This window comes from Coniophora puteana, assembly GCF_000271625.1.
Source record: "Coniophora puteana RWD-64-598 SS2 unplaced genomic scaffold CONPUscaffold_11, whole genome shotgun sequence".
Classification (NCBI taxonomy): Eukaryota; Fungi; Basidiomycota; class Agaricomycetes; order Boletales; family Coniophoraceae; genus Coniophora; species Coniophora puteana.
The window spans coordinates 149,618-162,481 of NW_006913063.1; the positions used below are offsets into that span (position 1 = coordinate 149,618).

General features: G+C 50.2%; 3 protein-coding genes across 3 annotated transcripts; 2 read left to right on the forward strand and 1 right to left on the reverse strand.

Annotated features, from left to right (window-relative positions):
• Nucleotides 1-4,286: 4,286 nt before the first annotated feature.
• CONPUDRAFT_75387 (uncharacterized protein) lies at nt 4,287-6,096 on the forward strand (the record flags this gene model as incomplete). Its single annotated transcript, XM_007773638.1, has 11 exons — nt 4,287-4,359; nt 4,503-4,522; nt 4,570-4,596; nt 4,665-4,703; nt 4,761-4,789; nt 4,916-4,943; nt 4,994-5,065; nt 5,091-5,118; nt 5,267-5,407; nt 5,463-5,694; nt 5,745-6,096. The coding sequence occupies 11 exons, from the start codon at nt 4,287-4,289 to the stop codon at nt 6,094-6,096; spliced, it is 1,041 nt and encodes a 346-aa protein (XP_007771828.1).
• A 496-nt stretch (nt 6,097-6,592) lies between these two features.
• Nucleotides 6,593-10,484, reverse strand: CONPUDRAFT_167712 (uncharacterized protein; the record flags this gene model as incomplete). The annotated part of the gene is made up of 9 exons (XM_007773771.1): nt 6,593-7,333; nt 7,402-7,453; nt 7,513-7,731; nt 9,181-9,617; nt 9,678-9,835; nt 9,891-10,047; nt 10,097-10,108; nt 10,157-10,234; nt 10,299-10,484. The coding sequence occupies 9 exons, from the start codon at nt 10,482-10,484 to the stop codon at nt 6,641-6,643; spliced, it is 1,992 nt and encodes a 663-aa protein (XP_007771961.1). The 3' UTR covers nt 6,593-6,640.
• A 1,352-nt stretch (nt 10,485-11,836) lies between these two features.
• On the forward strand, nt 11,837-12,721 carry CONPUDRAFT_156751 (uncharacterized protein; the record flags this gene model as incomplete). The annotated part of the gene is made up of 3 exons (XM_007773772.1): nt 11,837-11,882; nt 11,939-12,389; nt 12,442-12,721. 3 exons carry the CDS (start codon nt 11,837-11,839, stop codon nt 12,719-12,721), a joined length of 777 nt encoding a protein of 258 aa, XP_007771962.1.
• Nucleotides 12,722-12,864: the final 143 nt, after the last annotated feature.

Genomic DNA, 12,864 nt, shown 5'->3' on the forward strand with positions numbered 1-12,864 from the left:
AGCGCGACGCTGCAAATGAGTTACCGGTAGATTTCACCTTAACCCGTTATACTGCAAGGTGTTTGGATTATCTCGGCGACGACCTCGAGTCGGCTCAACGTGTAGCCAGATGTATTCAGATGTTGCTGTTTTCCGAGGTGTGCATTTTGTCTGTATCGCTTTGCTGCTTTTTGCTCACCATTGAACAGCGCCTCTCCACTGAGACATATGCCATTGCGCATGGTTTAAAGATACTTCTCGTCTGGGCAAGGGCATATCACCACATGCGATACAACAGACAAGGCGATTACTGCATTAATTTTCATGTCATGGGAGGGTATGATCTTGCGAACCGACTAGCTGCATTATCTTATCACTTTTCCACTCAACACTTACGCCCCCATTGCCATCACACTCAAACTCAGTTCATGCCTTCTGCTAACGTGTTTGGTGTGTTCGTCACCCGCGACGGAGCTTCATACTCCACCGGGACTACCGTTTGCACCAAAAGCTTCGAAGACCAATTCGAGTCCGTAGCTATTGAATGTTCGTTGGACATTTCAGCAGAGCATTTTTGCCACATGCAAGAGAACGTAACTGTCAACGACGGTCTCAGTCGGTCCACTCATGAACTTGAACCGGCTATTATGAGAGCGCTTCTCGCGGCCAGGTATGACTACGCTATCTTTCGTGCAATCTCATATCACTTTCTCTCTCAGATCATTAAACTTGATGTAATTTGTCGTTGTCAAATGTACAGTATTATTGTCCATGTGTTATATCGTGAAACAGCCTGCATGAAAAACTACTTCTTCGACGTGTGACTACACCTGTACAGCGTGGGAGACGGAGCGTTTACGCGACGTCGTGTCTTGTAGAGGAAGAAAGTTGTTTCCCGCAACACTCGAGGCCACGTGGCATGAATCACGTGGATGTTGTTGATCCAGTGGCTGTGCTGACAGAAAGGCTTCGGGAATCGGCAACGGTTGCCCTTTGTCCTCGTCAAGTCCTCGAGTCCACGTCTTTTGGTGATCCCGTCATGCACACCAATCTTTCACTCAAGGCAGGGCGCTTCCTGACTTTACTTACACCTCAATGTCTACTATATGGAACCAAAAGGCTGTGAAGAGCTACACGAACTCTACATCGCAAGCAAAACTGCGAGTAGGCTCCTTGCCGATGATGTCTTGTTCACTCAAGAATAACCCTTAGCTTCTGGTTTCTTGTCTTAACTTTCCAGATGTCGAGTGAAAGCGATTGACAGCATATTTGGTACGCACCTTTGCAACGTCCGGGTGCATATATAGATCGCTACCAGGTTTTGTCAAGTTCCCCCTCTCAGACAAAACAGGACAACACACATACATCCCTACGTAGAGCAAAGTCTGCGTAGCGGAATTAAGGATAGTGTTTCTTTTTCTTTCTCAAATCACAGTGACGCGCCAGGAGTAGTGGAAAGGGATCCGCTTCACTGGCGCGCCTGGCGTTTGGAGAGCTTTAGAGGTCGGAATCATGCACAGGGGACAGGACGAACGAAGCACGTCAGTGGAACCCCTCCTTTCTGTATCTATGTCTTACTATGGTAATTGTGGATTGAAACCCCAGTGTCCTCACACCGCCGACCCTTCGTGCCCCGCAAGCGCCCCATCGCAGAGCACCCGTCCCACACAGCGAATTGTTACAGCCTTATATTCCATCTATTCAATACACAACTGGTACATTTGGTATCATAGCTTTGCTAACGTTGCTCAATGTGACGACCATTGAACGCAGCATACACGTGCACATGAGAAATGCGTTCAGCACTTGCAGGCGCCAGCAGCGCAACTGCAAGAACCAGCAGCACACTTGCAGCTATCAGGATATGAGTAAGCTTCGTTCAGATATGGCGGCAGAGACTCACGCTTCGGTGCAGCTGCAGTTGGCACAAGAGCCGGAGTTGTTGACGGGAACGTGGGTCGTCTGGACATGTGACGTTAGTATGAGGAGAAAGGGTTGGATCCAATGAATGTCCAATCAAGAACTGAGCACGTACGGAATACATTGTAAGTAGTAGTCGTTCGTTGGTATCTGTGTCGATGCCTCCCTAACACCAGACACGCCGCCCTCTTATACGCCTTGAGAGATTTATTTGCATTCATTTGCAGGGCCATCCCAAGGAAGTCTAGGCTACAGCCGGTGGAGTCCCTGACTGGCTTCATTGTTCCTGTGGAACTCAAGTCGGGAATGAGCTGGCGAGGATCATTAATCGGCTGGCGCATCTTCCTTCGGAAGCCTGGACCATGCGAGGCGGCGTGTCACACGCATGATCGGAGGACAACCTAACTCTAAAGTCTTGGAGGCGGTCTGGTCTTGCGGTGAGGCGTCCTGTGCAGATAGGGCACAGAAGTGCGCAGCCTTGATCTAGAGATAAGGGACTGGGTAATTGACGAAATACGATATGGTAAGATGATAATGCAACTATACTTGGACCCATATTGATGCGCTCGATATCCGTCTGCCCACTGAATTGAAGCCCAATTTATACTGTTGTTGGGGCCTGCAAGACCCTTAAAACCATGGTTGCTCTCAAATAGGCCGGCATAGCTCGAAAAAGGGTCAGTCTATTTCGATAATGGTCCGAGCCGTGATAAGGATAGTCGATGTGTGGGTACAAACATACTCACATATGCACTGCCGATATTTACTACTACGGTCGAGCTACGCAGCAGAGGTAGCATGGTAGTTGACTGCCCATATCAGATTGTGTGGATAAGTCACAGAAGCGTGGATTCGAGCGACCGCTGGAGTGTACCGCATGTTGCTCAACAGTTTTCACAATGTAGTTGGCACCCGCCATTATCCACAAGCCAGGAGAACAGGGCAGGACTCCGGGATGCTTTGGCATTATATCAGTGTCCGGTTCAGCCGTTCTGTGCCCCACGCAGTAACTTGAATGCGTCAAGGCAAGTGAGTCGAATGGCGGCGCGTTCTTCGCCACTGGATGCCCACTGTGTCCCTTTTAGGACAAGGTGTATCATAGCGAAGTAGTATATCATAGAACTTGCTGTCGAACCTGTCAGATCTCTCTCCTGTTTCGAGTGTAGTTTATGCCTTATCTGAAGCAAGGATGTTGCAGGGAGCCATAGCAAACTTAACCAAGTTGAAGGTGTCGTTTATGAAGAATTCAAAGAAATGTCTCTAACCGCTTCGCCAGCTATGGTTTGGCGGAAGCGGCTCAGGCGCCTAAAACAACAAACAAAACATCTATACTACGGGAATTAAGGATACCGTGCATTGTACCTGATTGAGGCCGCGCTCATAACCTTGAAGACGTGGACCGCGTGCGATTATTATGTTCATTTCGTCATGGAGCTGTGAAAGCCTTGAATGAAACACCTACACATATAAACTGCTTGATGTGCTCATTCCACAGCACTATCCGGAATCGTATTGTGTTGCTATCAGGTACACGTATTCGCTCGCCCGATGGAAGTGCCTTTTCTGACTGCCTGAACCTACAGTATTTGGAAAGTCGGCGTCCCTGAAACTTGTTAAATTAGGGTGAGTGAGCGATTTGTGGGTGCTGGGGTTCATGACTACGGCATGGGTTTGTGGATTGGGAAAATGGTAATGGTGACAGTTGGCGACAGTTGTCCCATTTAACAAAGGCGAGATTATTCTGACTTCATATATTATACTCTGCGTTTATTAGCAAGCCTGTTATTCTTCACCAATTTACCAACACAACTCGGAGCCCGGACGCACATGTCTGGCGCCCGCTCGGGGTTCGCCGCGCTGATGTCTGCGCGTCATATGATCTTCCCTCTAATTATTCTCGCACTGCTTCGTTTCGAAGCTCTTTGCTAATGCGACCGAAACGTCTTCGCGGCCATTTGTTGTACTGTGGTAAGCAGCTGAATAAAATGGGCTCCCAACGAACTCGTTCTGGAAGTAGATTAATGCTTACAGAAGTGTCATATGAAGGAGCTACATTAACGAACTCGAGGCTAGCTCTTGTGAGAAAGCAAGTTGAGCGAGGGCTTGTACAAGGATCCACTGTAGAATGTGTGGATTAATCTCGTATGTTATAGACGAGTTCTTCCCGCAAGGCACCGTTTCAAGGGAAAAGCCAAGCTTAATGTTACGTTTTCAAACAAAGAATCTACCGGATTTCCCATCATCAAAAGTTGTCGAAGCACCAGGCATCTTGTCAAAAATTGCTTTCAGGAAGCACTCCACGCAGCTGTTTCGTTCCCTGCGATATGTATAAAGTACTCTTGCGATCACGTCAATGTCTCGATGTCCTCATTCACCGCCTATCAACCATGCCAGTCGTCTCCAACTCGCCAACATGGTTAACGCCACTCGTCTACTATCAGATAGATTCCTACTTATTTGGTGAGTGCAAGTGATCTAAATCCTGACGTCGGTGTTGATCAGGGATACCGATTTAGTGTCGCTGTGTGCAGTTGTCTGCTATGACTGCGGTAAATCAACGCGGCCTTTCAGTATCCACTTCTTTACTGATTTTGGTCCGTTAGCACTTTGTTTGGGAGATGAGGTGAGTCAAGCCTCAAGTCGGTATTGATATCACGTTGCATATTATAGTACGTTCTCGAGGTCGAGTTCATCTGGGTAAGTTGATACTGGCTTCAGGTGCGGCCTTATGTGATGTGTTTTTCTTACCTCGAACGGACCTACAGAAGCGCAAGGTGTCATGGTTGACCTTGGCTTATACGTTCGTGAGTACTGGTCGAATAAAGTCATTAGCCTTTCTAAAAATAGCACGTGTTTCCTAGCTTCGTTATGCTGGTGTGATAGCTACTGTGTGCGTCCCTCGTGAATTATTCCCCCTCCAACTTGCTCGAAGTCTTAACCTTGACATAGGCTCCAAATGAGTGAGCGTTACTTTCTCTTCTTTGATTATCTGATAACCGTTTGTCGCAGTTTGTAGTACTTTGCATATTCACCTTTCCGATAAAGTGAGTCAGCATCAACGTTTGTAGAGACTTAACTCACAACACTCTCTTAGAGGTTGGTAGATCGTTACAATCTTCCTTTGTTAACGCTGGGCGTCTCGCGTTCTCAATTCGTTTTCTTAGCTGTGAGCCTCGTTCACCCATTCACAGTTTTTGGCAAACGGACTCACGTGTGCTGGTACATGATGCATGAAGGTTCAGCTACTTATATTGTGAACTTCCTAATGTCAAACCTTTTGATGTTGGCTATTCAAGGTACTTCTAATGACGTTTCTACCATGCGTTCACTTTCAGGAGATTTCTCTCATATACTCTCCCTCTACCAGGCGTAATGACTGCACGTGTCTGCGCGCTCTTTGACAACAGCAAGAAGATTGCCATTCCTCTAGCAACCTTTTACGCTCTTGTGCAGTTGTTGAATATTGCGCTCGCAATTATCAATTTCATCCCGCCTTATGGTTGGACAGGTATGCAATTAGATCGGTCACTTATCAAACGATTTTAATCACATTGGCAAGATAGAAACCGAAGGAATATTTTTCGGTATCCACACGTGCATAGGCTTTGTACCCAAGTCGCCTCTTGGATGGTCACTACCAGCGATGACAGGCGCCTACATAACCTACGAGCTAGTGTTGCTGGTGATGGCGATATACCGCTCGGTGGAATATCTAAAATCATATAGCCATACGGGTTCATGGCTGAGTGGCGTCGTCAGCATCCTTCTGCGACATAATATCTTGTACTTCCTCTTGTGAGTTTACGCAGATCGATAACTTGAGAACTAAAAACTAAACTTTACAGACTGGTTGTATACCAGATACTAACTCCGATCGCTAATGATGATACACACTTGGTAGGTGGTCTCAACGGAAATTTAAGACCTGCGCTCACTTTAATGGAGACTATTGGAGAGGAGGTCGCTATAGGAAACCTTGGACTCGCCCTCCAGACCCTGCTTCCTTGCATCGGCGGCCCATGGATCATATTAGAATTGCGAAAGAACCATGTGATGCATCTGAATGGGGGTTATGGTATGACACAGGAGAGCATGACCTCCATTGCATTCGAACGAGACGCAGTCTGGGCTAGCAACAACGAGGTGGGAGGTAGTCAAGTTTACGTGGACCTACAAGTATTTGATAATCCAGCCTAACTTAAGGTGAGATTCAACTTGTTTCGTCCGCATGGACTCTACTCACAAAAGCAGCTGTTCTACTGTTGTTCGCTCATTGTTTTTGACACATCAACGGGCACAAAGTTTTCTTATGACGTCGCTTCTATCAACGACTGTATCACGGTTGTTTTATCTTTACCAAATCCTTACACCTTCATTTGGAGGCCTGTCTTTAATTATGTGAAACGTCTTGCCCTTAATTTGTATTCACGTAATATCAGGATGACCCATATATTGTACCTATATCTTCAATATTTACTCCGGCTTATGTTGTTCTCCTGTTTGGTAGAGAGCTGAGGGTTAGGGTTAGGATGGGTTATAATCCTTTGTCTTATATAGTGGACGAAAGTTCTTGTTCTAATTGTTCAAACGTTCATACCTTCGGTCATCAATTATACCGTAGCGGAGCCCGACGTGTCTCGTTCCTATATCATGGAACCTGGGGATTCGACAGGTATATTTCAAATGATTATCCCGATAACTTACACATATTCGTATTGGCCATTAGATACAGCAACATAGCTCAAAGGAAGACTCCCTTAAAGTACCTCTCCATCCCGTCAACACCCCTCACCACCGCGCCCACATACCCATCCGGACGCACAACCACCACCCTCTTCTCCCCTTCCTTCGCGCGGAACCCTGCATACGCGAACTGATCTACGTCTCTCAACACCATACTCTGCACCTCAGAGGTAGCCTCCACCTCGGCGCTGGCGGGGAGCACGACAACGGCGCGCACAACGTCCTTCCTGCTCTCCATCCCCTCGATCGCCTCGACAACGTCCCTTGCCTGGCCAACTGACGGCGCAAACACCAACACAGTGTGCCTCACCGGCTCGAGAATATCAAACATCCTATACGCCCGCCCCTCGCGATCCACCATCCCCGGTGCATCCGGCGCCCTGTCGCCCGCAACAAGCGCGCCCGCGAGCGCCTCGTCCGCCTCGCCGTACGCCGGTACCGGCGCGCGGTCCGCGGCGGGGGAGAGCTCGTCGAGCACGAGGGGAGAGGCGCGGTAGTTCACGCCGAGCATGCGCAGCTTGTCGGGGCGCTCCCAGGAGCGGTCGGAGCCCAGCGCGGCTTGGTTGAGGATCGCGGTGGTGATGTTGAGCATCTCGGCGATGATGGGGCGGCGTTCGGTTGTGTAGGTTGTGAGTAGGGAGGGCGGGGAGAGGCCTTTGAGGACGAGAGAGAGTTTCCAGGCGAGGTTGAACTGGGACGAGGAGAGGTGGGTTAGCGCTTCGTTGCATGGGGAAAGGATAGAGATCGGAGAAGACTTACGGAATCTTGGACACTGGAGTTGAGGCCTTGCCCGCCGGTAGGACTGTGGCAGCTATCAAGGGCGTCAGAATTAAGCGAGAGGAATTTCGGTTCGTAAGGTGCGAAACCTACTGTGCAGCATCGCCAGCAATAAACACTCTTCCCTCACCAAACTTGTCCGCCATACGGATGTTGGGCCTGAACTCGCCAAACCAGATGAGCTCCTTGAAGTCGAGCTTCGTCGGCACGACCTCCTGAATGAGGGCATAGATCGCCTCTTTCCCACCAGCGATCGTCGCAGAGACATCGACCTCCGCCCCGCCCATCATGAGCTGGTAACCGTCGCCGTCACTACGGGCAAACCGCAATTTCTTGCCCCCGAAAACCAGGCCAAAAAGGCCGCGAGGTGAAAGCCTTTTTCTCACGATTTTCTTCGTGAGAAATTACTTCCATTTCTTTGAATTTTCCCCTGTATTTCCCCGAGAGCAAGGATAAGCTTTTTCTTCGCCGTTTCCCGGCGGAAAAAGGAAAATGGGATTACCGTTTTAGGCCAGAGAGAAGGCAATCGAAATGATGACCCATTTATCCGCGTTGTCGCGATGAGAAAATATTGTCTGCCGTGCCGGTGGGTGGTCGGCATAGAGGTTAAACCTTTCTCACGGGTTTTTGCCCGTTAAAAATTTAAGCTCTTCAAAGCCTTTTGTCAACTGAGAAAGGTAACCATTACCCTGATCTTTTCCACCTTAACTCTCAGCAGACAAAAGGTGTGAGGTACAGGACGTCGACGGAGTCCTGGTCGAGCTAGAGCATCCCAGTGACTCAATCGTGCTTGCCAATTCATAAAAGATAGCCGTTGCTGCACCGGGTGAATAAGCCGGGCTGCCCCACTCAACGGGAGAAAACAGACGAACACGCGCAGAAAAGGTACCAAGGCGGTGCAATTTAATGTTGGAATGGTAGAGATGTCGAGTAGGTGCCGAGTACGAAATTGACGGAGATGATGTCACATGCTGAGAAGATGATGGAGATGTCAGCTGGTCCTACTAGCATTAGTAGACATTAGGACTAACTCGGCAGCAGAAATATTGATTAAGCGAGGTAGGTGCTGGGTAGGTGCTAAATCGGCAGCAGACATGCTGATCATGTCAGGTAGTTGCTGGGTAAGTGCGAAGTCAGCAGCGGAGATGACTAGTACTTGCAGTGTAAATGAGATGACGTGGCGAGTGCTGCCCGGCAGGTGCCGGCGTAGGTACCCGGTACGGGAAGCAGCTGCCAAGGACCATGTCACTCCCTGACGGTCGTGACGTCGTCCTGCGCGGGTGAAACCCCACTTCAAGCAGTCTATAATAGTCTTCGACATAACACGTGTATCCCACAGACTACACTGTACAGTTGAACCCTCCGTTAAGTTTCAATAAAACTGTACACTTGTGTGCGAGTCGTTCCCTCTGGGCAGCCGGCAGTCTGACAGCTGTCAACAGCTGTCAGTACTTAAGTCCCTGTCAACGTGAAGGGTCTGGATTTCCACCCGTGCCCGAGACCGCTCACCATCCCCGACAGCCCCCGACGCTTACTCCCACCGGTACTCCCGCCCCTCCCGCTGTCCCGAGCACAAAGTCCTGCATCGGGCTTGAAACAGACCTATTATAGTACACTATAGTACACGTATTAGTAGGCATTGAAGTACGGATGCTGAATCAAGGTAAATACAATAACAATAATACCAATAATAATATGCTATTGGACCCTCGGTCCTCTTCGCCCTCGTCGTCGCCGCCTTCCGATACCTTGAATACTGACATAACGGTGTCAAGCACCGAATCCTCCTCCTCCTCCTTGTCAACATTGACATTGGTGTCATTGATGTCGTCAAGGTCTTTAGCGCCGACGGCAACGTCGCGATCGCTCGGATCACCAGGACAAGCATGCTCTGCTACCATAGCGAAGGAGGGGAGTGGACCGGCACTGTCACCAGCCTCCTGGGTCTTGAAGACGCCAGGCTGGATGGAGCTATTAAAGCCGGGGAGGTTGGCAATCTCCTGAAGTCGTGTGGTATGCAGCTCGGCGAATATGTCGCGCTCGCGACGTAGACGAGCGATGTGGTGTGCGAGGAAGGGGTTTGTCGGGCGAGCGAGATCTTCGCATTCGCGCAAATACTTCATTTCGTCCTGTAAATACGTTGCGACACGGCGGATCCCGACACCGAGGCGAGCCACCCCCCCGCGAGCACGCAGCGTCTAGAAGTGTTCGTCCATTAGAAGCCGGCCGGCCGGAGTAGCTCATGGATGCATTGATACATTCCGCCGGCTGTCACGTAATAGATCTATCTCGGTGAGGAAGCTATACTTCACAACATCATCCCACTGAAGGGTAGGGCGCTTGATAGCTCGGGCTGCAGCATTGTAACGGTCTAGCGCCCGCCGTATAGCGGCAGGCCGAACGCCTTCTGTATAGCCTGTTGAAGACATGGGCTGTAGTGTCACAGACAAAGTGTTGACTGGGGCCCTGACCTGTCTGTGACTGGTTCATCTTCCCGAGTTCGAAGACGCGCACAACGATGAGACCTTCGAGCGCATCGAGCGCTCGTTGGTACTTCCATCGCCCTACTAGTAGGCCGCTTTCCTGCCACTGCGGAGAGTCAGGAGTCCACCGAGTGGGTACTTTGCACTACAGCCACCTTAGCTCAACCAATAAGTAAATAAAAGGGTGCACTCACAGCTCGCCACTCCTCACCATATCAGCAAATACGAGTGAGAAACCATGCCGGCATACTGACCCAAAAATCCCAGTCTCTTCGAAAACCCCCCACTTTGTTCTTCCATCGGCCCACACACGGATTATCATCGTTATTACTCTACAGAACAGAGGAGATTCGTAAGTACTGCAGTGATAATCAACAAGACATGTAAAGCACTCACCGTTGATTGATCCGTGACTATATCCTTTGCATCTCGTTCGGCCCATTTGTTTACGACCTCGCGTGAGAGGTAACGGTCGCTGTGGAGTTCGAAGGCGGTAGGGACGTCAGCGGTGTTGGGGAGAGAGTCGTCGTCGTCTTGATGTTGGCGACGATGAATGCGTTTGAGAGAGTTGTTACCGTCCATCGTGTATAGCATGGAAAAATGAAGTTCCTCTTCGTCCTCGAGTTTGTACATGCAAGCCGAGCAGGCATGCTTGAGTCTCCAGTCCGGTACGTCGCGCTGCAAGGCTCGCTGGACTCTCTGCTAGCCCTCGGACCGAATTTGAAGATAGACATCGAAAGCGACCGCCATCTGCCGCGTTAGATGGGGAGCATACGACACCTAGGATCTAAGGGTTAGCCAAACCGAACCTAGCGCTGATGTATGACTCATGACCTCACGAAGATCGCATAGCATTTTTGTGAACGCTTGGATAGAAAAGTGCGGGCATCGCAAACGGGACAGGCGGAGGAGCTCGAGGGCGTCAATACTGATGCAGACAGAGGGGGGTAATAGATGTGCAAGGCACGAGGCCATGGCGCACGAGCGTCGCACAGAAGTATTTATCGGTGGGAGCTCGCTGACGGAGACGGTGCGGGCGTCTACTCAACTAAATAGGCTAATATGAGCGGTTACATCCGTGTACGTAAACAAAGTACCACTCACCGTATACATCAACTGCTCGCACTTCTACGCACACTGGGGCACTCCCTTCCATCTGAACAGGACCCTCCGTTTGGCCTGGGCTCTCTCTCGCTCGAGGAGATTTCGTTCTGCTCGAGCTGTCTTGCACCATCCCCGCGGTGACTCAGGATCCCTCCGGTAAGACCATTCCATGTATGCATCACACATGGCTAACATTTGCTGTAGGGATGTGCGATCACGACGAAGCCCGCGATCACAACGAGTACGTTGGTCCACGCGCTTTGCTCCCCTACACATATTTCGTAAGCCTTGAAACATTCCATATTTTGGCACTTACATGATACTTCTAAGTTCATCATGAAACTGGCGTGCCAGCTCCTCGAATTCGCCTCCAGTGTGTCTGATCGTGATCTCTTCTTCACCATCTAGCACGTAGTCAAGTCCTCCGCGGTGTCGTCCACCATCGTCACATCGTCGACATCTAGATCACGAAGCAAGTGCCCTTTTTCCATCCGCGGTCATCTTCAGAAATCAAGCAGGTGAGTAAGCTTCTGGGATTTTGTAGATAGCATGCTCACCTGCATGTCGCTGCTGCCTCTGCCGCTCGAAGTCTTGGCGCCATTGTTGACAGCCTTGAGGCCCGAAGGGTTTCCCCTTTGTTGAGCCATCTTTCCCTGGAGGGGGCACTTCACCTTGATTGGTTTGAGTCGGCCAGAAGTACCCATACATACGCATTGGGATCACAGGAACACAGATCGCGTTGTGTATACTGAAGTGCTCCCCTCACGTGACGGTGTCTCGTTCGCTCATGCAGCCTGTTGGCCGTTCGCTCTTGCGACCCATTATTAGTCATGGTTACCGTTAGCGAGGCCAGTCGACCCTCCACACCAACAACTAGTAAGTCCCTGATACTTGCTGATAATGAAAGTGAACGGACACTCATAGCGTCGTAGGTGAGACCACGGCATCGCCGCCCATCACCCCTCCGGCAACGCCCATTGCCACCCGTATAAACACCACCACTAGGTCAACCACCACTACCCCGACATATACTCGGACAACCCACAAAACAGAGGAGAAGATTACCTGGTACACCACGTCTCCCCCTCCGCGATTGCCATCTATTAGAGCAAGCTTTGCGTCATCTATTTCCTCGTCAACACCGCCCTGCACACCAACCCCCTCTCGACGATCGCTCCTATCAGAACCTGAGCAGCGTTTGAAGGGGGAAGCGACGATCAAAGTCGACTCACGCGTCTATCGCGAGAGGCTCGGCCCCAATGATCCGCCGAGCACCGGCCCAATCCCTCACCCAGACGATTTGATGGAGGCTCAGGACAACGAGCACATCCAAGGCTACTATGTAGTCTTCAAGGGTCAACAGGTTGGGATTTTTTATCTGTGGTGCGTCTCCTCTTGTCTGCCTACTTTGCCGCACGACTGATGCAACAGTCAGGTCGGATGCGGATGCACGAGTCACCGGAATCCGTTATGGTTCGCAGCACGGCTTCCCCACCTTCGACGCTGCCAAAAAGCAGTATCGCCATCACTGGAATCTCGGCACACTTCGCGCGTGGCCTCGGGCTGGGGGTCCGTTTTGCCCACGTCGTCAATCCGAACGTGAGTCCCCCTCGCCCATTGAAGGAGATGAACATTGGCGCGGCGAGGATGACATCGCCCATTTATTGCAGTTTTTGAACCTTCAAGATAATCAGGAGGTCGAGGGTGGCGAATGAGGTGTTTAACAGGGGTAGTTCTATAGCACTGTATCTCTCTCTGAATGCATATAAATTACCCACCGCTCCGATATGACGAAGTTTACACGAGTGTTGGTAATGGCGAGATTTGTAACAGAGGCTACATCACAACCTCAACACAC